The sequence below is a fragment of the Poecile atricapillus genome, chromosome W, assembly GCF_030490865.1.
Source record: "Poecile atricapillus isolate bPoeAtr1 chromosome W, bPoeAtr1.hap1, whole genome shotgun sequence".
NCBI lineage: Eukaryota > Metazoa > Chordata > Aves > Passeriformes > Paridae > Poecile > Poecile atricapillus.
In genome coordinates, this window is record NC_081288.1 from 27,595,202 (window position 1) to 27,618,389 (window position 23,188).

Here is a 23,188-nt window from a genome sequence, read left to right on the forward strand (position 1 = left end):
CTCAGTAAGGGCAACTGACGTGTAAGCAAGCAGGCAGGACACAGATATGACCATTTCTATTAGGTAGGAATAATTTCCTACTTTTGACTACTCATGGGTAGACAGACACAGACAGACAAGTTGGAATAACAGGAAACTGTAGGGGATAAATCTATATTCAAGATACTCTAATTTGTGCATAACACATATGCATTAGCCTGAATGCAGAAGTCAAGATTTAGCTTATACTGAGGGGTGACCTACTTCAAATATCTCTTCTTGGGAATAGGAGATCAAGACCATGAACAAAAGCCATGCACACAGCAACACACAATTATAATTTGAGTTCATTTGGTCATGAGGATGAGCCCTTAGGCATTTTGTTCCAATTTAAAACACAAGTTATATATACAGTTTAATTAAAGCACATCCACATTTAATTTAAGCAAAATAGTTTTTAACAGAAAGTTACACAAACCCAAAAAGCAGTGTTTTTCAAAACCATACTTTTATTTTTAAAGGCGAAGAGAAGTATTCAGAACTGTATTTCTTAAGCAAAAAGATTCACATTTCACTGTGCAGGTCATTAGTAGGAGAAAAAGCATTTGGGGATTTACTTTTTTCAACTGCTGTTGAGTTCCTACATCAAACCATATTTGTTTAAAAATGGTAACATCAGTTATGGCTTAAGATACAGAATTACAAAAGATTAACACAAACCTTGAAACTCAAGGGGTGAACAGGTAACTATGGTCATTCTTTCCACATAAAAGATGTTTTAGCCAAGACAAACAGAAGCAACTGTCTTTATTGGTAGACAAACCCACTGAACATCATCAGCTTCAGACACTGCTTCAAAGATACCCATGCTGATAAATGCACGTGTTAGAAGAATGTTCTGTCTGTTCCAATTACTTCACCTTTTCCTCCGCATCACAAGCCTCAAAACCATGGAGGTATAAAACCACAACAAGATACTTTATTTCTTTTTTAAACAAGAGGCTACAAGAAAAGACGGAAGACTACAGAACATGGTGAAGAAAGAGTCATCACCTCTACAGAGACAGCAGGACTTTGACCAAGAAATTTTAATCACTGAGCATGTAAGAACCCAAACCAATTCAGAACCCAGAGCTGCAATTTTGCTGGGTACTCCCCCCTTCACCCATCTGTAACTCTGCATGTACGTGTTCTGGATGGCTTGCATTCAGTGGGACAGAGGTAGTGATGGGAACAAGATTCCTTCCCTAAAGTTTCCAAATAGATGCAACCTGGTAAGCATGGCCCCAAGGAAGGGTGAATGCAACCAGCAGAGGGCCTGCCAGCTGGGAAAAGACAAGAGCACAAGCACAGACAGGAAGCTGCTCTCCCTACCTAGACTGATAAATTAAATGTTACGTAAAGGTGCTGGACAAGAACTGAACAAGTAACATCTGTGGCCTCAACAATATGTACTTCATGCCAGGTTGTGCAAAGGGTAGAACTGAACCTTTACTGCACAGTTATAGTGATCAAAATGATATAGTATTTGCAGTACTGCAAGAAGTTCCAGTGTGTAACTAGCTAGCCTGATTATACTGATAATAGCTCTAAAAAGTCAATCATCCATAAAAAAAAAAAATTATTTGCAGACAATTCCTTTATCCAGTTAATTCTTCAGACTTGTCCCACCTTTGCTATTTTTCTGTCCTAAGGGGATTAAGACAGACTTCAGTTGTTAAAGTATTTTCCCCTTTGCTCAGTGAGAGCAATTTTAAAAAACGGCATATTTTTTATCTTGCACTCCTGGAATACTACAATTTGTTATAAGAATGTTCATTCAGAGGAAGCTGTCTGTAATACTTGTGATGAAAGGTTGCAACTGTTGGACAAGAAGGGATGGTTGAAAACTAGGTCATCTGAATATAATTTGAGTTCTACAAACCAATAATCGAATAAAGTCAATACTTTGGGCTAGAGAGCAGTTCTCCTTAGAAGAACACCCCATTTCTCTTCTTAAGAAGATCAGAGGTAAAATGGTTTGTTTTATTGCAACGCTGGTTAGCCAAATCCAATCCTTGCCATTCAGATATGATTTTTAAGAACTAGGGATTTTACGGTTTACTGCCAAATTTGGCAGACAATTTACTGATGAGATTCATGACCTTGGGATTGCTCTGGTACTTGGACATATTTGCTGGGTTCTGGGCAACATCTTGGAATGCAACCATAACTTCTGGATCCTACAGGACAAAAAGCAAAAGGAAAAAAAAAAGAAAAATTAGGGCATTTGTAAAACAACTACAAAAGTGATTATGTGGTTCCACATGAACCTAGTCTTGCTCAGCTTTTACATGACAAGCCTACACTAGTCTTCTGGCAAGAAGTCTCTAAAGACAACCCAATAATACAGTGCATGCTGTTAAAACTGTGTCACTAAACACCAGAGTCATTATTGAACTTGTTATAGTAATAGGTCAGTGTGTGAGAAGGGGGATAGGATAAGACTTCTGCTTCCCCAGGACAGGAGTTACCAAACACAGCCACATCTGCTGTATTATTTCTGTTCAGGCATCTTTCAAATGCATTTTGAAGGAGGTAGGAGTTTGATGTGTGTAGCATGCATGATAGAAAAGTTCTACTCTGAGGAACAGCTGATTCTCATCTTATTTTTTCATTCTAGCAGTGGAAGCCTGAAACTGTTGGGTTGTGAGCAGACAATGTGGCAATGTCTGGCTTTTAAAAATGCATCTAATTCTCAGTCATTCCCCACCTCCACTGAAAATTCCCACTTGGAAAAGAACCTTGTTATTTCTTATCACACTACTGTGCTCCAGTTGATAAATACATTCACATATTCAATAAAGTCAGTGCCCCCAAAAAACCTCTCCATCTTCTCTACTTAATATGAGAAGCATGAATACCTTTTTCCCATACTTCTAGTATACCTCTGGCCTCCACTGAACTTGAACTGGTTTTACTTGTTTTACCAGTATATGTTTTGAACATAATGAATCTGTATGTAACAATTTTACATCTCAGCTTGGAAAAAATGTTTCCATTATAAGCAATACCTACAAGAAATTCCAATTTTCTCTAATTCCACAAAAGTGCAAGCAGTTTATTATGTTCAGTACAAATCACAGATGTTAGCTGTCATTTCATCTGCTGTTCTAAGACATTTAAGTATTTTCACCAAAAGACACACTGCTTCCTAGACCTCTAACCCATTGCTATAGCAGGCATGTTCTTTGGAATCCATCACAACCCAACCAGTATGCTCAGAGCTGTCTATGATATAGCAACACCATCCTGTATCTATTCCAGCATCAGACTCAGTCCAAAGCTGTTTAACAAGTCTGATCCTAAATTGCATTTGGTAGGTGTGGACTCCACTGAAAGCACCCCCACACACCTCAGTCATATTTTATACATGCTGGGAACCAAGAGTCCAGTCTTATGGGAGGATTTACAAATGTGTTGTCTCCCTCACAGAAAATAATCTGCAAAGTATATGGAAAACAGAATGCTGACAGAAAAGAGAGACTAGATACATTCTCCTCTCCACTTTACAAGATTCCCATGGAAAGAAAAAAGGCAAACTTTCACAACCTCAGGCTTCTTGAACTGATTTCAAAATAGGGCACATGATTATAAAGATTATGTCATGTTGCTAAGTCTGTGGTTTCACTTATATACAAATCTGGAACAAAAAGCTGAGTAATCTTAGTCACTAGTTTGTATCAAAGCTCTCCTAAACATCCTAAATGTTAAATATCCAGTTTTCTGCTATGTGTTTCACTTTTCTATAAATTCACAGCATGTAAATGATTCTGCACTTCCGTGACTCCCTGGAAGCTCTCAACCTTAGAGAGTGTGTATAACATCCAAGGTTTAACAGCGATGAGCAATATTATCAAAATAAAGTGTAAGACTGAGGATATCTACATTTCTAAACATTTCAGGGAAATGTATAGTGCATAAGGTAGAATGGTAGCCATTCCATTAATGGTACTAGGGAGACATTCAATTTTCTAATGCTCTGGTCTTTAGTTGCAGAAGGGAAAATAACACTTCCAAGAAGAAAGTTATCACTACTTTTTTTTTTTTTTTTAACTTAACACGTTTCCTTGGAAGTCTGTGTCTAACATATGGCTACATGTCAAATAAGGAATCCACAGGTTCATCTTACATATCACTCCTTATAAAAAGAACTTCTACTTGACTCCAAAATGCAAATGTCATGTGTCTAGAGAAAGCAGTTGTATATGCAAGATATGAAGTACTAGACGACCCTCCAGACAGACAAAACAGTAATACAAAACACACTAAAATTTCAGTCAATTCTTCTGGAGACTAGAAAGCTTAGGGGCAAATGAGCTGAACACCCATGCATTAGAAGCCACTGCAAAAAGTTACAACTTGCTACCAGTAAGAAGCTGTGAAAAGAAATGCCAGAGAATTTTTGCTGCTTTGAGCAAAAAAACCCTAAAAAACTTTAAGAAATTAATCTTCAGGTAACAAAACCAGAAAGCTTCCTCAAGAAAAAAAATTTTATAGTGGTTTGCAGAGATCACAAAATCACAGAATTGTTTGGGTTGGAAGGGACCTCTGGAGATCATCTAGGCCAACCCCCCCTGCCCAGAGCATGGTCACCTAGACTAGGTAAGATTTATGTAAATGACAAGCAACAACTCCCCTAAACATGTCCAAAGGCAACCATATCTGGTTCTTTGCTTCTGTGGATGACAAGATGAAGTTAACAGCAAAACCTGTTTAATCTGGCTTGTCTTCAGGCACACATGGTTTTCAGGTTTGCTGAGATGTCAAAAGACTCAGGCACATTTCAGTGTTAACTCATGGAGAATAGTCTCCAAAATTATGAAATCACAGCAAGTCTAAAGAAACTGAGGTGGTGGCCTTTACTCTTAGAATATTCCCATTTTGGCACTAAGGCCTTATAAGAAAAGCCTCTACAGACTAGCAGTTAAAAAGCAATTTTGCAGCAACTTGTGTGTTTCAGTATGTTCAGACTTTTTTGTTACCTCAGATAACAGACATAATATAATAGCTGCCAGCTAACATTATCCATCAACACATTCTGTAGCTGCACTGGGCAGATGCCAAGCAGTAGAAACTACTGTCTTTTAAAACTACAGCTTACATGGCCAATTCAGAAAAGACCAGAAAACAGAGTTGGACATTTTAGGAAAAGCTGGCAGTGTAGACATAGATCAGGCTCTAATAAATCATATCTAGATACAAAGTTGATGCAAAGAGTACAGTAAGAGACTCAAGGTTTGCTAACAGGCTGTACATGCTAAAGCCTGTCTGCATTATCAGAAAACACTGTCAACACACATTCTTACAAGAGTCCTACCCTATGGTGGGGCGTAAGTAATCAGCATGCAATGGAGTTTTCTTAAAACCATGTGACAAGCACTGAATATTTAGCTGCACCTCAACACTGTTTTCAGCAACCTCTCATCACAAACTCCAGTGTTAGAGCAGGAAGTAGCCAGGTAAGGAAGACAGCAACATGTCAAGGGCCCTTTCTGCATGGTTTGCATGCAAGCCAACACTGCTGACTGTGGCAGCCTAAGTGAAGGTGTGTTTTCCAACACCAGCAACCACTAAGGGAATGAACCCACGAACTTTTGCAGGGAAAGTGATGATTTCTTTGTGATTCCAGGGCATACTGAATAAGCTTCCTTTATGATGCCTTTATTTCAATGAGCTGAGGACAATATGTAACTCTAATCACAGCAATCCACAAAAAAGAAACAAGACAGTTTTATACTTGATCATGTAGGAATGTAAATGTAACTACACAGCTCTGACTTTTTCTAGCCCACCTGCCCTTAAAACTGGTGTTGTCAGACATGCTCCCTTTAATCTGTTGAAATATTTTTCTTGAGTAGAAGTAGTTACGATACTGAGCAATTAATCAAGCCCACTATGGAAGTAAGCTTTTTGAATATGATTTCAGAAAATGCCAGATAAAGAACTATTCTAATAATACTTTGGCAAAAACTCAAACATTTAATCTCCTAAAAGGAAGGGAATTCTCATCACAATATTATTATAGTATATTGTGTAAGAAAAATATTACCATTTTTTCTTTTTGTGCATAATCATTCCTCTATAAAGTGTGTGCACTCAAAAAATGAGCAAGTGAACCATAATGTGTAGAAAACAACCATCTGAGAGACTTTTTCAAAAGAGATGACAACTGCATATAGCACACAGTTTTGCCTATCATAGACATGGGGCAGGGTTTGTGTGTCATCTTTAGTTAAGCTTCCATTAGTTTGCAAAACAGCTAAGGTTGAATCCAGGCAGTCTGAAGTCACACACATCAGGAAAAAATTTTACAACAGAAATAAGTAAACACCCCACTGCTATCCAAAAGGTCACATCTTCCTTCCTCCCCTTAGGTACTGTTCTTTTCTCGCTCAGAACGTGTAGCTTTGACTGTAACAAATACTCACCTGCATGGCCGCAAGAACCTCTGGATCACTGAGAATCTCATTGAGTCCTGGCATACCTGCCATTCCTGGCATGCCTCCAGCCCCAGGAAAGCCACCTGAAAATCCAACACAAGAAAAACGCATGATGAAAGACGTTCAACTCACCTACACAGTAATTATGCTTCCTGAGACCAAGACGTACTGCCCTTGGCACATCTCTAAAGCCATGTCTTCTCTACAGCTACAGCTGATCCACTCAATGGAAAGCAGGGTCTTCACCTTCTCTTTCTGTTAAGACCTACATCTTATTTCATCCATGTTTGTACCCAGTTGAATAGGAGGCATTTAATGAGTACAGTTCTTTTCCTGGTTAAGTTAAATGAGGTAGGCCTCAAGTTCAGGAACATAAGGAGTTTGAATGCCTGGGGTGAACAATTTAGAGTGGAAGCAGCTCAGTAGTATGTCCCACGCACATTCTACATTTAGCAGGAACTTTAGGTTTTGAAAAATTGTACACCAATGGGGAAAAACTCCAACAAAACATCAAGAAAACTACCCCTGAAGCAAAATGCTTGAGGTTTTTTTATGGAATCCCTATTCTGCAGCTTCCCCAGGTGTGCCAAGCATGACACATATGGTCTCTACCTGGCTGCTGATCCATTTAGAGCACACACACAGCCTATCTCAACTCTGAACTACACTACAATCTTCAAGAGCATCAGTACTTTTGTTTCTGCCCAGTTCGTTGTATAACATGGAAAGTCTATTTTTTGGGAAGCTGTCAAGGATAATTTTTCTATAAGATAATCTGCACTACCTTCTTTAAAGAACTGTTCTGTTGAAAACAGCTTGCAACCAGCAGAGATTTCCCTCATGTTCAATCCAAATTTTCAACTTCAAAACTATTGTTCTTAAACAGAATGGATTCAAGGCACCCTGGGTAATTAAGAAAACATTTTCATACTCATTTTTTAAACACATTATCAAGCAAATTCTGCTTCTTTTGTTTTCCCTGACCTAAATTCTTTCATTCTGTTATCCTTCAATTATTGACTTCTGTCTTCTCTCTACTTGCTACACAGCATCAATCCTCTTCAAGAGAAGGAATCCCATCCCTTTTACTACTAGTGCTCCAACAGTTATTTGTATACAAGTTCTAAACTTCACATAAGATTTTTCTCTCTATCTTGAGAACAAATGCTACAAAAACTGCAGTTATACTCCATATGGAAACGAAAGCCACTTCTACCTCAAGTATTGGTGCTTAAAAATAAAATACCTGGGAAACCACCTGGGAAGCCACCAAACTGAGCTCCTCCTGCCTGTCGTCTTGCTTCTTCCTCCTGCAGATGAAAGCACATCATTCCACACAAAACAATGGAACTGCAGTCTGTTTTCTACTGCTCAACTGGGTTTAGGAGAAAAAAAATAGCCAAGACTGTTTCAGGCAGATATGCTATCACAGGAAACAAAGCACTCTACTACCTTCAAAATCACTGACAAGAAATTGCTTTGTCTATTCTTAATTTTGTACATGACTGCAGGTTAGTTATGCAGGGTATGTTTCTACTGAACATGAACTGTACAATTTGTTTTAGCTCCCCAACTGTATTTTTAGAATACCCACCCCCCACATATTCAAGTACATTATTAAAGCGTTAAAAAAAAGCAAGCAAACTGTGCCAGGAATTGAGGAAGAGAAGCAAAGTATTATTCTGAATTTAAAACCTCCCACTTTGGGATACGTAAGTGCTTTAAGTGAAAAATATTCTGGAACAGTCATACAATAACTGACTTCTTGAAGTACAGGATTAGTAGCGATTCCAGAGGCTGTTTTTGTCACAAGCAATAAAACCAGATTAACTCAAATACCCTCTTCTTCAGATTTCATTATTGGTTAAGTAACCAAGACAAAAAACAACTCTCTAAAATTTAAAGCTTACATTTAAAGTATTTTTTCCTCTGCAATTAATGCTAACCAAAATTAACACTCTCCAAATTATTAAGAAATATTAAAGCCTGAATATTCACCCTTTGTGCTTTCTCATGCTCTTCCCGTGCCTTCTTCACTCTTTCCATTCTTTCTTTGATTTCCTTTTCTTCCCGCTTCCGCTCATATTTTCGTCGATGTTCTGCAATTTTCTGAGCCTGTCACAATGGAATACCAGGAGTTCCTACACATTTCTAGTATATCACACAATGTATTTCAATGCAAAACACATGTAAGCATAACCAACTCATTCTAGCAGTTCTTAAAACTAAGAACCGATTTCTCATCCTAAAAGCCTCTCTGCTTTAGGAGCTGTTTGCTACTTCTTTCCCATGACAGTCAGTCATTTATGTCTACTCAACCCTGACTGGATTCACCAGAACACGCACTCTAGCAAATTTTTTGCAGTAGTTTCAGAACTTGCATCATCGTTAGAACTTGAACATGTTATTATTCCATGTGCATTTATGCTTTTATGCTGAAATACTGATTTCTCTGGGGCTAAAACCAGCAAGTGCCCTGAAAAAGGACAAAACAGGAAGGTAATTCCCACTACACACACACACACATACTTTCTAGATAGTGTTATTGCTGTTTCAGATGCCTCTAAGCATGTACAGACCGACACAAGCAGACCAAAGAATTACTCAACCAAACCAAGAAAGGACTGGTGGGGAGGAAGTTTGCTTCCTTTTACTAACTTTTTCCTCAAATTCATTAAATCTATAGTCCCAGCGAAAGAGGAATTAACAATGAACTTCCCAAGGCTCCTCACTCAGGGCTCCTTTTAACAACAGAATTAACTGCAGCACTGCTTTCCTCAAAACAGAACGTATCCTTATAAATAATTGCAAAAATGGTTCATGATTTCAGAAATGGAGTATGACGGTTACTTTGTAATATTCCTGTAACTAAAAAACACATTGCAAAACCCAGGTGCAAGAACAAAGATACTACTAAGACAATAGATACTCTTGTATTCTTTTAGAATACTCTTTAAAGGAAAAAAATATTTTTGAAGTAGAAGAACTTTGATACAACTTATTTTAGCTAGGAGATACTCATTCCATACTACACCATTCCTGAAGTGCATCTGCCAGAGAAAGCACACTGGAGGCAGCAGGAATGATAGCGTACGCAGTACCTGCTATCAGATCCTGACGTCACTAACATTTAGTGGCTCATTAAGAGAGAGGTAAATGCTCTGTTTTCTTTTTAATGAAGCATAAGCAGTTTCCAAATTTAAGATTTTTGCTCTAAGTATTCCTCAAAATGAGCTAAACGTTTTCTGAGTTTAACTTAGACTTTTAGGTGAAAGTGCTACAAAGTAAAAAATTCTAGAAAAGCTTGAAGTGAGTAAATTAGATGAATGCATCATTTTCACTTACTAAAGATTTTGAAAATCACCCATGAAAAGATCCTATGTTCTTCCTAGAGCTACATACACAAATTCCCATGTAGTTAGCAACTACACATCCATGTATCACAGATACTCACTCTGCTGTTTCTGTGCTCAGGCAGATTAACTGGGAAAGAAAAGGTTCCCCCTCAGCCATGCATTAAGTATTACTTCTTATGAAAACCAGTTGAGACCTAAAACCTAATTACATTAAACACAGATCAACAGTCTCCAAAACAGAAGACTAATAGGTTGTAAACCGGCTTCCACTGTCATTTTGCTGGAGAAGCAAATACATGGCAGAAAAACTGAAAGCTATTAGACACAGGGATGTTTATGCTTGTGGGGGTTTAAACCTGACTGGCTGCCAGATGCTCACTAAGCTGGCTCTCTCACTTTCCCCTCCTCAACAGGACAGGAAGAGAAAATAAGATGGAGAAGCCCTTGGATTGAGATAAAGACAAGATCATCCACTCACTATCATCATGGGCAAAACAGACTCAACCTGGAGAGGATTAATTTAATTTATTGCCCATTAAAAATAGAGCAGGATGATGAGAAACAAAGACTCAACTAAAGCCACCTTCTTCACAAAGCTCAGCTTTACTGCTTCATTCCCCACTCTTCTACCCTGAACAGCACAGTGGGATGGGGGCTGTTATCAGTTCACAACACTGTACTTCTGCTACTCCTTCCTTTTCACACTTTTTTCCTGCCCCAGCATGTCTTCTCCACAGGATACAGTTCTTCACAAACTGCTCCAGTCTGGTTGTCCCCACAAGGTACAGTGCTTAACCAACAGTGTTCCACCATGGGTCCCCCATGAGCTGCAGCTCCTGCCACAAAAACAGCTTCTGTGTAGGCTCCTCTCCACAGGCTGCAGTTCCTGCCAGGAGCCTGCTCCAGGGAACTCTCCATGAGCTGCAGCTTTCTTCAGGGCAGATCCACTTCCTCTGTCATGGGATCCTCCATGGGCTGCAGAAGGACAACCTGCTAAACCATGACCTTCTCCATTGGCCGCAGGGGAATCTCTGCTCCCATGCCTAGCACACCTCCTCCCACTTCCTTCTTCGCTGATCTTGGTGTCTCCCAGGGGTTGCTTCTCTCATATTTTTCTTCTTTTTTGCCCTCCCTCTCACAGCTGTTACACTGCATTTCTTAATCTTTTTTAATATATCACAGAAGCACCACTGGCATCACTGACTCAGCTTTGGCACCAGCTGGAACTGGCTCCCTCTGACACAGGGGCAGCCTCAGGTCTCTCCTTACAAGAGGCCAGCCCTGCAGTCTCCACCTTCCCCCAAACTTCCTATGTAAATCCAATACAATGCAACAGCTGCCATCTGTGGTGTGTCAATCATTTCAAATAAGCAGCCAAAAACATGAAAAAGAAAGCCTGCTATCAATAGTGTTACAGAAGTCTCTCCTTACAAGATTGCTGGGGTCAGCCAGGGGAGAACAGCTGAAAACCAGTTGTGCAGAGCTGAGGCTGCCCTCATGGGGCTGACTAATGAAAGTACAAACCATTTCAAAATGCTTCCTTTGGAAAACATGCCTAAGGTCAAAGCCTTTATCAACTCAGAAATACCTTGGGAAAAAATCAATTACTAGCTATCTCTGGCTTTTCTGAAGGTTTTTAGTCTAGATCCTAAAATATCTGGCAAATTTCAACTGCTTCAGATTCTTCTGTTAAAATTTTAAGAAAGAATGTATTTCATATTTCTGTTACATGCCCAGCCCCACACACTCAATTTCTCTACACACAGCTATAAGCAGCTGTTACTAAAGACAGAAGTATTTATAAATTCAGTCTGAAGTGTCGGAAGACATATGAACACATTTCTTCCAGACAACGTCTGTTGAAGAATATGAAGGCAGCTATGCCACTCAAACAAATACAGGAAAGACCTCCAACATTCTTCCCCACTTACTCTTGGCTGCACCTCCTTCAGCATGGCACTTGCATCTTCATCATAATCCAGTTTACAAGCTAATGCAAGATCATGAGCAGCCTCCTCCCAGTGACCAAGAAGTCTGGAATTCAGAAGACACCAACAGTCAGAAGGGAAAACTGACCACTTGCAGCTATTCAAAACATTTAACCCTGCATCACTCAGAAATTTTACCTAGAGCTACAAGGACTTACAGAAGTTTAATAATCTGTGTTTAATGGTTTAATGATGGTTAATAATGTTAAATAATGGTTTAATAATGGTTAATAACATTTAATAATAGTGTTTCCTCTAAGCTGCAGACTACAATACCATTAGAGGACACTTGCTTGCTTGCTTCATATCCTTAGAGTAACTTCTACTTGAAGTAACAATGAATAAAAAACTCTCCATGAGATCATGTCATTGTCTGCTATAAAGAATGATCTAACACGGAGAAGGTTCCCTAGCTAAACACAAGAAGCACTTCTACCACCTCAGGCTTAAGTGGACACTTACACTCAGCACTCAAACCCTGTGACTGGATGCACCATGTCTTAATTAAAGTGGTCATGTAAGCCTCTGTGCACACTTCCTTACTATTAATTTATACATACGCTTGATAACTAAAAAATTTTAAGCAAACTGTGGTATTACTAAATGGTCAAAGCACTTCTGCTCAGACAGGTATTAATTCAAACTGTTCTCAAAAACACAAATAAAACAAGCAGTCCTAGATCTCATAATCTTTACCAAATGATTAGAAAATGTTATTCAGAAAAGCAGGAAGCCATTAGAAGATGAGACAGAGAGAGGAAGGGTGGGGGGGACCACAGTACCAAGAGGACTACTCATAAATTGCCATCAATAAATCACTATCATCCTTTCTATTCTCTAAGCCACATATTCAGCACAATGGTTTCTTGGCTCACAGCTACTGCTCCCAGGTACAAGACAAACAGTTCAGAGGCACAGAGAAGGAATGTATGAACAAAACTATTCCCTCCAAGTAAAGATAACATCAAGTACAGGTGCAGTTCATTACCTATGTGCTTTCCCCCTCCATTTATAGGTCTGTGCAGAGTCAGGATTAATCTTGATGGCTCTGTCACAATCTCTAATGGCAGCATTTGGCTTCTGTAGTTTCACAAAAACACTGTGGGAACAAGAACATTTATCATACATATTGAAATACCAAGTTACTAACTTAAGCTGGAAATAATTTTGGATGACTAACAGGCAAGCTAGTGAGATAATGCATTTGAAGAGCTGAGCTCAAAAAGATTTCATAGTAGCATAGGTAACAAAGTTGCAAAAATTTAGTCTCACCCTCCCAGCATAGTAGGTGAGTCATGAGCAAGAACTGAAAGCATTCATTGTTCAGACTCAAGCCTTGTCAGCAAGAGTAACTTCAGAGCAGATGAAAAGATACAAAAATGCAAAGGACAGTTCAGCCCCACGGTGCTAGGGTCTATGGTCAATGGCAACTAGCAATTTGAACAAAACAACAAAAATCCTCTGCATGCCATATTGCACAGTCTTTAACACAGTAACACAAAGAAAGCATGAGGAGTTACACAGGCTACAAGGATCAAAAGCTAGATTCATGGAGATAGGAGATGAGTCATCAAAATCAAGAGCAGCAAAACAAACACAAACTCAGCAAGAAGCCTCAATCCCTTGTCAGTTAAATGTAAAAACTGAAAATTTTACAACACACGAGCATATCAGACTAACTAGCAGAGTGGTACATTAGGAGGTTCAAGTAATTAAAATTTAAAATCTCTTGAAGAAACACTAAAAAACATTCCTGAATTGGTCAAAGTATTCAATATTCAACATATTCCATGTCAGAACTTCTACATCTACATCTAATTCTACATCTCCCTTTTACATGAATCTGAAAACAGTTTCTCAACAATTCCTCTAAGTAACTCCATATTAAGGCTTCTTATAAAGCAAGCACAAAGTCACGCATTATCTTCTAGGAACAAACAGGTGGACAGGGTGCCAGGAAAGTGCCTCAAAGCTACACCTCATTGATGAGAGCCATTCCAATGCTGCTGGCTCCACAAAGCCCTTAGTCTCTCCAACACACAAACACCCCAGAACCAAAACCATGGATTACTCCTAGCACTCGATCAGTATGGTAAGTTTTACAATATCCTAATATATTATTCATTTCTTTCTACAACAGACCAAATTGAGGGAACTTTCAAACCTCTAAAATTTTTATTTTTCATTGCTACACTCAGTCCTGAGAAGACAGGACACTGTAAGAGATTTTAAAAATACCGTTATGATTGCAACAGCAACAGTGCACTATTAAGGTATGCAAATGGTGTTACATGAAAGAACTTTGATATGGAAAGGAAAAAAACAACAAGCAAGTATCAGTCAAGATGTATTACTACGGAACAGTATTTTGTATTACACAGGACACTAATTATTTTTAAGAAGGTTTAAGTTCTCTTTGAATAAAACTTTGCTATGAAAAAGATCCATTAAATTATCAAATCATTCATGATTAGTGGACTTTTGTGTAAGAACAGAAATAAAAAAAAATCTGTTTCTGCAACCCATACTTGTCAACTCTTCCTGAAGAATCAGGAAGATAAAGATGTTTGTGCATTATGAATTTAGAAAGTTCCCAATGCATCATCTGCCGTCTGGTAGAGGTAAGTAGCAGTAAGGTGGGTAGAGAATGGGCTGAGATACAGATATGTCTTATTTAAACATAAGACTGTTGAGCAGAACCTGGTCTGCTAACAAATTCATTTAGCAGCTACAACAGGGAGACAATTCACAGGATTTTAAACTAAGTTTGCATCTAAACAGAATATCATTTCAATCATCATCTTAATCCCAGAAAACACTTCACATTTTATAAGAGTTTGCAACCCAGCATTATTCTACCTTAACATCCCAAAAATATTATTGTTGAGGAATACTTTCAGTGCAGATACCTCCATGTGCAGTTGCAGTGTCAGCTGAAGACTGAACTCTGGGTGGTGAGAGGCCCAGACAAGAACGGGTGCTAACCTCTGCACAGGGAGCTGTGGCCCAGCCAGGTGATTGGACACTCGCAGACACAACGGAAGCTCATAACCCCACACATCACAAGCACAGACTGTGAAGGTATAAAAGCCCAGGGCTTCCTCTGTTTGGAATCCCTCCTCAGAAACACAAGCTCAAGCTGTTATTTTGTTATTGCAACATGATGAAATTATTTTAAGGATCCAGATGTCTAAGTGTCTGCTGTGGGAAACCCAGGATCAAGACAGTAAGGAAACTTGATGTGACTGTCTGAGTGTGGGGGGTGTAGCTGCAAAGGCCCTTCAGTCCCAGCTCAGGCAGTGCAAGCATGACTGCCAGGGTGTCCCCTGGAAGGTCAGACATGGAAGTACCCTTAAGGTTACCACAATGCATTTTGGAACACCATTCTGTTATTTATCCTATTACCAAGATTCTTTATATGGCTGCTACAGCAAATCTGGTGAGTCAAACAGAAGAGAAACTGCATGAAATTAACACTTCCCTTTCCCTCCTGTGGTTTAAGTTTATACAGATCTTCAAGTTGCCCTATATTTAGGCTCTTTAAGGAAAATAACAGAACAGACAGAAACATTAATCAGTAGTTTATGACTCACCTTGCCCTCTTGGCGTACAAGATGGCCAAACAAGGATTCAGCTTGATAGCATCTGTGAACAAGTCAACAGCCTTCTGAAGGTCCCCTAAATATAAGTACCATGAAGTTTCAATCATTATGTAATGAAATTACATCTGAATTCTCAAACCTGCCTTACACAGTGTTACGTAGACACTTCTTAGAGAGAACATTATCAACAAAGAAAAATCACTTTCTTCCTCTCGCTATGTTACTGAACTACAAACTCCAAAATTAATGCTTGAGGAGAAGAGATACTTTTCCCAGTTAAATCTGTATATTTAACTTTGAATGCAATCAAACAGAATGTCACATCTTTACTATACATCTTTTCACTGTATTAAGACAAACCACTAGAGACACTATGGAGGGAATTACTACATTGATCAATTTGGAATTAAGATGCTGCAGTACCTCATTCCCCCCTCTCACCTTTCCCTAAACTATGGCTACATTGGACAAACAGCACTTGAAGAAGCTTTCATGTTCTAGATAGTTTTGGGTATCCAGCAAGAAGTATGTTTTCTCCTCCTCAAAAGCATTCAAAACTGGTCCAAGATATTCTCCTTTTTTGTAATAGGAGAGCCAAAACTAATGTCCTTCAATAAGTACCCAAAAACAATTTATCACCTTCACTGAGAGCATTTATCGCTTCAATCTTCTTTTCATTAGCCTGATCCGCCATCTCTTCAGTTACCTAATAAAATAAGATGAAAAACACACACACAACAAACCCCAGAAGCTGTAGAGTCCAGGCCAGAATTACCACACTAAGACCTTGCCAAAGGAGAAAGTGCTTCAGTTGTCCAATTCCAGAACCTTAATTTTAATTTGCATTGAAATAATAGTTTAAAAAAAAACCATAAAACCTTTGCTTTTAGCTTGAAGACATTAATCAACATTATTTTTAGCTATAAAACACTTGAAAGCCAAGTTGAAGAATGGTAGAATTCTACATCTCTAGTTTGCATGGGTGTTTTGATAAACTTTGCTGGCATTTTCTGAGCTGATCTTCCACATGGAACTTTTTGATTGATTCTAACCTTGAATAAGAAAAGAATGTGATTTTAAGCCAGTTTTCTGTTTAGAAGAAAAAGAGCCAAAATAACAGTAGGCTACACAGAAAACAGAGTATTCATTCTCCCTCAGCTGCTATCCTTGATTACAGTCAAACCCTCCTATCTTTCCTACTGCCACATTGAAAATATTTTGCTTACCTCCACATTTTCATCTCCCATTTCTTGATGGTCATCGTTGTCTGGTTCAATCACTCCCTCATTATCAATTTCTGGGGGAAAAACAAAAAGCAAGACTATGCTCCATCTACAGAGACAGGATTTCCAGAATCATTTTCACATTGGCAAAATGCAATCAAGTTGCAATTTTCCCCACCTAAGTCGCTCTCTTCACTTTCTGGTTCAGGTGATTTAACTGGCTCCTCTGGGTGCTCCTCTGCTTTGCCCTGAGAGAGACACACATTTGTAAGCACACATTATTTCTGACCAATGCTCTATTCCCACTCTCATAAATAACAATGTATTAGAAAAATCAGATTGCTATACAGCTGAACCATTTTATATTTAGGATACTAGTGTCCTTCCCCTCCTCTCAGATTAAGCCTATCATGCATGCAAGTATTTCAGAGCCCAAATTTGGAATCATGAACTTCTATTATTGGTAAAGCTGGTACTTCAAATTCTGTAATTCAATAACCAAAACCAAATAATTCAAATAACATCCAATTCAGATCCACTTCTGCAGTGATTACTAACCAACTCTTCCAATCTTCCTGCCTCCCCTCACACATTCTCTGGATCAAAAATTCTCTCAATTTAATACCATTAACCTAAGATCCTTTAGCAGGGAACAATAAGCTGATGACAGTGATTTACATATTGTTTTCATTTGCCAAGGTCTGAGATTGCTGCCACTTCTACGTGCTTAGAATATTTTTTCAAAAATTTCAAATGTTTTCTTATCGACTTCTATCTAAATTTCATCTGAATCCCGTAACTCAGCACATCCTGTCTATTATCACAGATACAAGCTGCTTGTCCTCATACTTAGTGTCAGACTATATTCAGTACATACACACAATACCTCCATATTGCTCTAACTAGCCAGTAATTCCAGCATCCAGTCTCGTTAAAAAAAAAATTAAAAACATCATTTTTCCAAAATATATTCAAACTTGAAAAAATCCAGATATAAATATTTGCAAGGAAAGTTTATTTTCTCCCTTAAAATACATCCACAGAAGCCAATATCTTCCACAATACTGCCTTAAAAATTTGATAGTTCAACTGATCACTTCATTACTTATCATGCTCATAAATACTTCTACTCACAAAGAGATTATAATTTAATCCACTAATGATTAGAGAAATGGTTTATAAAGAAACAAGAAAAAACAAACAAAAAAACCAGAAATCAAGACTCTGTACAGCATTTGCATTGCAGAGAACATCAGGCATTCAGGATTAGGGAAATGGAGCATGATAACACTTGAAATGAACTAGGAAGCCATCTGTAACAAGTCGTCTACAATACACAATGGGCAAGCTTCAGACTGAACTCTAACATCCACCCCCCCATCTGAGTGAAAAATGACAGCAAATTTTCCCCTTTTGCTGCTCAGTAATTTTGCCAGCATCAATTTTCAGTGACAAATGTTTCATATCTCACCTTACTTGTCTCCTCCGTGGAGGCATTGGCTGGAGCGGGTGGTATGGTGCCTCCCATGCTTTTCAGCAAAACAGAGAAAAGACAAAATGAAACAGTAAGATTACCAAAATAGTGGCATGTATTTTATTGATTCAGATCCTGATAATCTCAGCTTTTTGTTGCAACACAAAACATGATGATCCATTTCACTGTCAAAGCAGCAAACAGAGTACACATCCCCCACACTTTTCTCAGTGTAGTGCAATGCACACTGTTGTACAACTCCACTGAGACTTGTAGTCACTCGCATCACCCTTCACCCATCCACCCTTTCTCACAAAGGAAAAGGTGTCTCTTGGCTCAAATGGATTTTCTCCTTTAAATGTAACTTATGTTTGAATCAAAACTAGATATTATGATTGTAGAAATTACTAGAATTAGAATTATTTTTTGAACAGAGGTCAAACAATTAAAGAGAACATCCTAAAATGCTTATGCAATTAAAAAAACCTGCTGCCTAGAAAAAAAATTCTCTTAAATATTTCAATATTCCTGCTTTTCCTTCACCACAATTAAGGCGCAGTCTTGGTGGAGACAGCATTCTGTCAATATAGAATATATTTCCACATGCTATCGACTTTGATTAGGAGCCAGGAATAAGCAGAGGCTGAATTCTCCAGCTGCTAGATAGAACATCTAATCATACCTATGACAGCACACCACAAGGAATAACATTCCCAGCAATCCTCTGCCCCACATTTCCACCTCCTGATGGTTTTCAATAAAAATGTTTCTATGAACTCAAAACCAACTCCTTGGGGCCCCACACAAATGGTTAGATGGGATGCAGGGGAGAGGAGAAGGATGTGGGTAAACAGGGCTGGGCAGGTGGAATTGGAAGGACTATCTGCTTTCAGGAATTAGTGCAACATAAAACTATCCCAAGGATGAGAAGTTAGAGCTTCTTAAGTCAAGCTACTGCAGTGCATTCTCCCCTCTTTCCTCCCCCCTGTCATCAGCACCTCAGAGTCAGGCCTCAAACTGGCCGAAAACAAACCTGAATGAGGCAGAATAGGAATGAATTGGGGGAGAAAGGGTAGAAGGAGTTGGAGAAGGAGTTGACAGGATTGACAGGTCCTGGCACAAGGCCCTGCAGCAAAAGGCAAGCAAACAGCACTAAACTACTTCTCATTTACAAGAGAAAACTGTAAAAAAAACACAAAACCAAACAACCAACCAAACCCCAACAAGTGACAAAGCCCAGCATGTTCAGAAGCTTTTGCAACAATCTCTATGCATCGCTGGGATGTTGACGTTACTTAATCAAATTTATACTGCAAGGATTGAACAACTGCAGCCTGAGAAATCATTACCCAGCCAGGCAGAAAAAAAGGAACACAGACTAACTGTTCCTCCTGAATTTTTGCCCTTGTAGGCTGACAATAGAACACATAACTCTATTAGTCTCTGAAAACCAGAGACGACTACAGGGACCACCTAGTGAAGCCTTGGAACTTTTCTTCTGCATAAAAGAAACTACAAATTACAAAGCATTTTAGCAGCACTAATAGCTATTATTAGCTGGTTTTAATTCTGAAACCTTAAATCACCTCAAGACTGAAACAACTTAGTCAGTCCCCTCTGTTCTCTTCATATCCCTCTGAAAACTATCCAAGTTTAGTTCAGTCTGAGAAATGTTTACTAACATACATGCATATTTTATAATATGCTATTTCATGAACTGCCAAGGCTAAACAGTTTCACTCACAGTACTTGAAAATCTTTCTGCTATCCTGGTAATCTCTATTTAAACTACAGTTATAATCCCAGAATAACGCAAAAGCAAGTTACTCTAAAATCTCTGAACCTAGTATTTGATAACAATGATTGAATACACAGCAGGGATATATGCAATGTTTGCAACGTATTAAACCTCAGCAGTATATGGAAACACAAGACACTCTTGAAGGGAAAGGCAGGTACTGAGCTGTAGAAAAAGCACAGACACACATAAGACACACAAAGAGTTTAAAGTGTGTGATGCCAGTAACAACTGGGAGTTGTCAGGACTCCATTGCAACAGTGACTGCACATTTCCACTCATCACAGCCATGAAAAGTGTCACATTTATGACTAGTTGGAAGAACTGCAAATGTGATTTCTGCAACCACTTTTATTATTGACAGCAAAATTATCGTTAGAGAGAAATTGGATTACCATGAATTCAAAAGGGTAAAAACCTATTTGAACAAAACAACAAAAAAAGACAAAAAGCCTTATTAATCAATTAGGGATTCTGTGTTTTATTTTTAAGGACTGCTATTGTTTCTTTGCTCCATTGCAGGGTTTTGAAATGTGTTTCCTTTAATGACTCATTTCATAATAATTCAAGTAAAACATTTGCATTTTTATGCAATTATATAAAAAATGTCTTGATAAAAGTAATGTCAAAACACTTTCCAAACACACTCACGCACTACCCTATGCTTTCTCTACAAAGAGCATCAATATAGAAATTATATACAACAGCTAGGCAGATTAAGGGTTAGAAAACCAAAAACCACAAGTGTATGAAAACAGGTAAGACTTAAGGTTACTGATGCAATATTAACAGCTAATCAGAAATAAAGCATCCCATTCTGGCTTCAGGAGTAGTTAGCATAATTTAAATTACAATCACTAGGTTTATGGAAAAAATCTAAATCAAAGCAATTAGCAGGACTTTACTTGAAAAATTTAATGATCATTTTAGTATAATTCAATCATTATTATAATCACTCATAACACTACCTAGGTAAACAAGTCTATATATTTCAGAATAGACAGGTAAGCCAAACAGAGATATAAGAGTGATCAAGTTCATTTCCACCTGAAGGCATGCCATGCTGTTTGAAGCAGTTTCCAGAGAATGATCAGGCCCTATAATGCACTTATCAGTTCTACTGCACACAGAACTATTATGCAAAGGCAGAGAGAAACCCACCAGAATTCCAGACAAATTTTACATGGTAAGTAATTTGGGTACGACTACCACCATCCAAGTGTATTACTTCGGCAAATATTTAACTCAAATATGTGAAGAAAATCAGAAAACTTGAGAGAACTGTGGGAGGCTTTGCTCTTAAGTATTCTTAAACTTTTGAGACAGACATTCAATGAAGATTTTATATGTAAAAAAATATTCCATGGCTCTAAATGTAATTACTGTATTTATAAGACAAACACCAAATACAAATTCTAAAAATTAATCTGGAAATTAAAGCCCTTCCCATTAACATGGAAAAATCATCTCTGCATTCCCTAACACTTTCTTCAGCAAAAATAAGTCAGTGTTCTTCCTCTCCCTTTTAAAGCAGTGTGTCCACACCCTCAGATTTATGACACAGAAGTACTGGAAGAAGCCTAGGGTAAGACACTGAAGTATTCCATGCAGTAGCAAAACGAATAAATGCAGTAGGGTAAGACAGACATCGATCTCCGTCCTAGGCAGAGGTACATCTATTGTCAGTACTGCAAAGCCAAGTTCAGTTAAATACCAGTGGTTTTACAACCACACTGTTATTCAGATGCAAAAAAAAATTAACTATCACTGTAAAAAACCACGAATGAACACTTCATTGTAGCCATTTTCATTATAGAACGTATTGTGAAATGCCAGTGTTTACTTCTCTATATATATGTACATATATATACATGTATACACACAAAACCCTGTTAAGACGTGATTAACACAAATTTTCTAAAACAAATCCCACTTCGTCATTAGATAAAAATCTTCTAAATTCTCTTTGCTTAAAACGTGCACCTGAAAGTAAGTCCCTCTCTTCTCAAGAGTTCTTTAGCACAGCAGCCATAAAACCCAAGTAGAGGCACCGTAGCTGAACTCGGGGGTTCTGTGGGTTCTCTGCCAGCAGCAAAGAATCCCAACCCTTCGAGCCTCGTGCTTCTGGACGCTTAGGGTGGAACCCAAAGAGGATTTTTATTTGAGAAGCATCTGCTACGGCAGGCCCCGCTCACACAGAATACGTGCAGCGTAAACAGCAGGTATCTAAATGGCTCGCAGGGAGCGGAGAACTCGACTGCCTTTGACACATTAAACTTCAAAGAGCAAAACACGTTTTGGACAGGAACAGTAGCTGCCAGGTATTTTGTGCTTTTGGGCACCAGGATGTAAATCAACGCCACTCAGCGCCCCAAAAACTCGGCTCCTTTTTAAGACCGGCTAACCAACTCTGCTGCGTAATGCGAGAATTAGCTCAATAAGTATTACTCTGGGGCTTTCCAGGCTGGAAAGCTGAGCCACCGAGATGGCCGGGGGGCAGGCTTTTTGCAACGGGAATACCCAGCGTTAACGAAACAAAACGAAAAATTAACGAGTCTTTTTGACGCGCCAGGACTAATCCCGGAGGGAAGAGGAGGAGAGGGCGGGGAGGAGAGGGCGGGAAGGCCGCAGCGCGGACCGGACCCGCGGGGGGCGACACTGTGCGCCCCCCTCCCCGGCCACGCGGCGCGCCCGCGCTCCGGCACGCGCCGAGGAGACACGCCCCCCTCCCCTCACCGCGTCCCGCGCCAGAACACCCCTCCCCCCCCGCCCCTCACGGCCGCCTCCTTCCGCGGCCCGGGACCGACCTCTCCACCCACTCGCGGAGGAAAGCGAGCTCCGGGGTGTGCAGCAGCCCCGGGTTCTGCTTGCACAGCCGGACGAAGGCCCGCAGCTCACTCAGCTTGCGCGAGTCCATGGCGGCACGGCGGCGGCCCAGGCGCGCTCGTTCCCCCGCCCACCCGCCGCGGAACCTTCCAGCCCGCCCCGCCCCCCAGAGGCCCCGCCCACAACCGGCCTGGTTCCGCCCCCCAGCGCTGACTCTGCCCATGCCAAACAGCGTCCCGCCCATAAACGCCGTGGACGCGCCCGCAAACGCCGCGCGGCGCCGTGGAACCTTCCAGCCCGCCCCGCCCATCCCATTCCGAGGCCTCTACCCCGCCCACGCCAGTCATGGCCCCGGGCCTCCGCGGCGCGGCGGGGGGAAAAGTTCCCGAAGCAGGGGCCGTGGCCCGGCAGCTGCGCCCCGCCCCGTGCGGCGCCGCTCCCCTGCTGCCGTTGCCGCCAG

At 39.8% G+C, this 23,188-nt stretch overlaps 1 protein-coding gene across 2 annotated transcripts; it reads right to left on the reverse strand.

Moving 5' to 3' along the window:
• Nucleotides 1-468: 468 nt before the first annotated feature.
• On the reverse strand, nt 469-22,879 carry LOC131591780 (hsc70-interacting protein). Of its 2 annotated transcripts, none has more exons than XM_058862826.1 (12): nt 22,710-22,879; nt 18,102-18,159; nt 16,809-16,878; nt 16,634-16,704; nt 16,047-16,113; nt 15,399-15,483; nt 12,794-12,904; nt 11,749-11,851; nt 8,460-8,576; nt 7,720-7,771; nt 6,450-6,544; nt 469-2,201 (listed from the first exon to the last, which is right to left on the reverse strand). In XM_058862826.1, the coding sequence occupies exons 1-12, from the start codon at nt 22,817-22,819 to the stop codon at nt 2,073-2,075; spliced, it is 1,068 nt and encodes a 355-aa protein (XP_058718809.1). In that variant the 5' UTR covers nt 22,820-22,879; the 3' UTR covers nt 469-2,072. The 2 variants fall into 2 exon arrangements, with proteins under 2 accessions (XP_058718809.1, XP_058718808.1); XM_058862825.1 differs by having other exon boundaries at nt 7,708-7,771.
• Between the last annotated feature and the right edge of the window lie 309 nt (nt 22,880-23,188).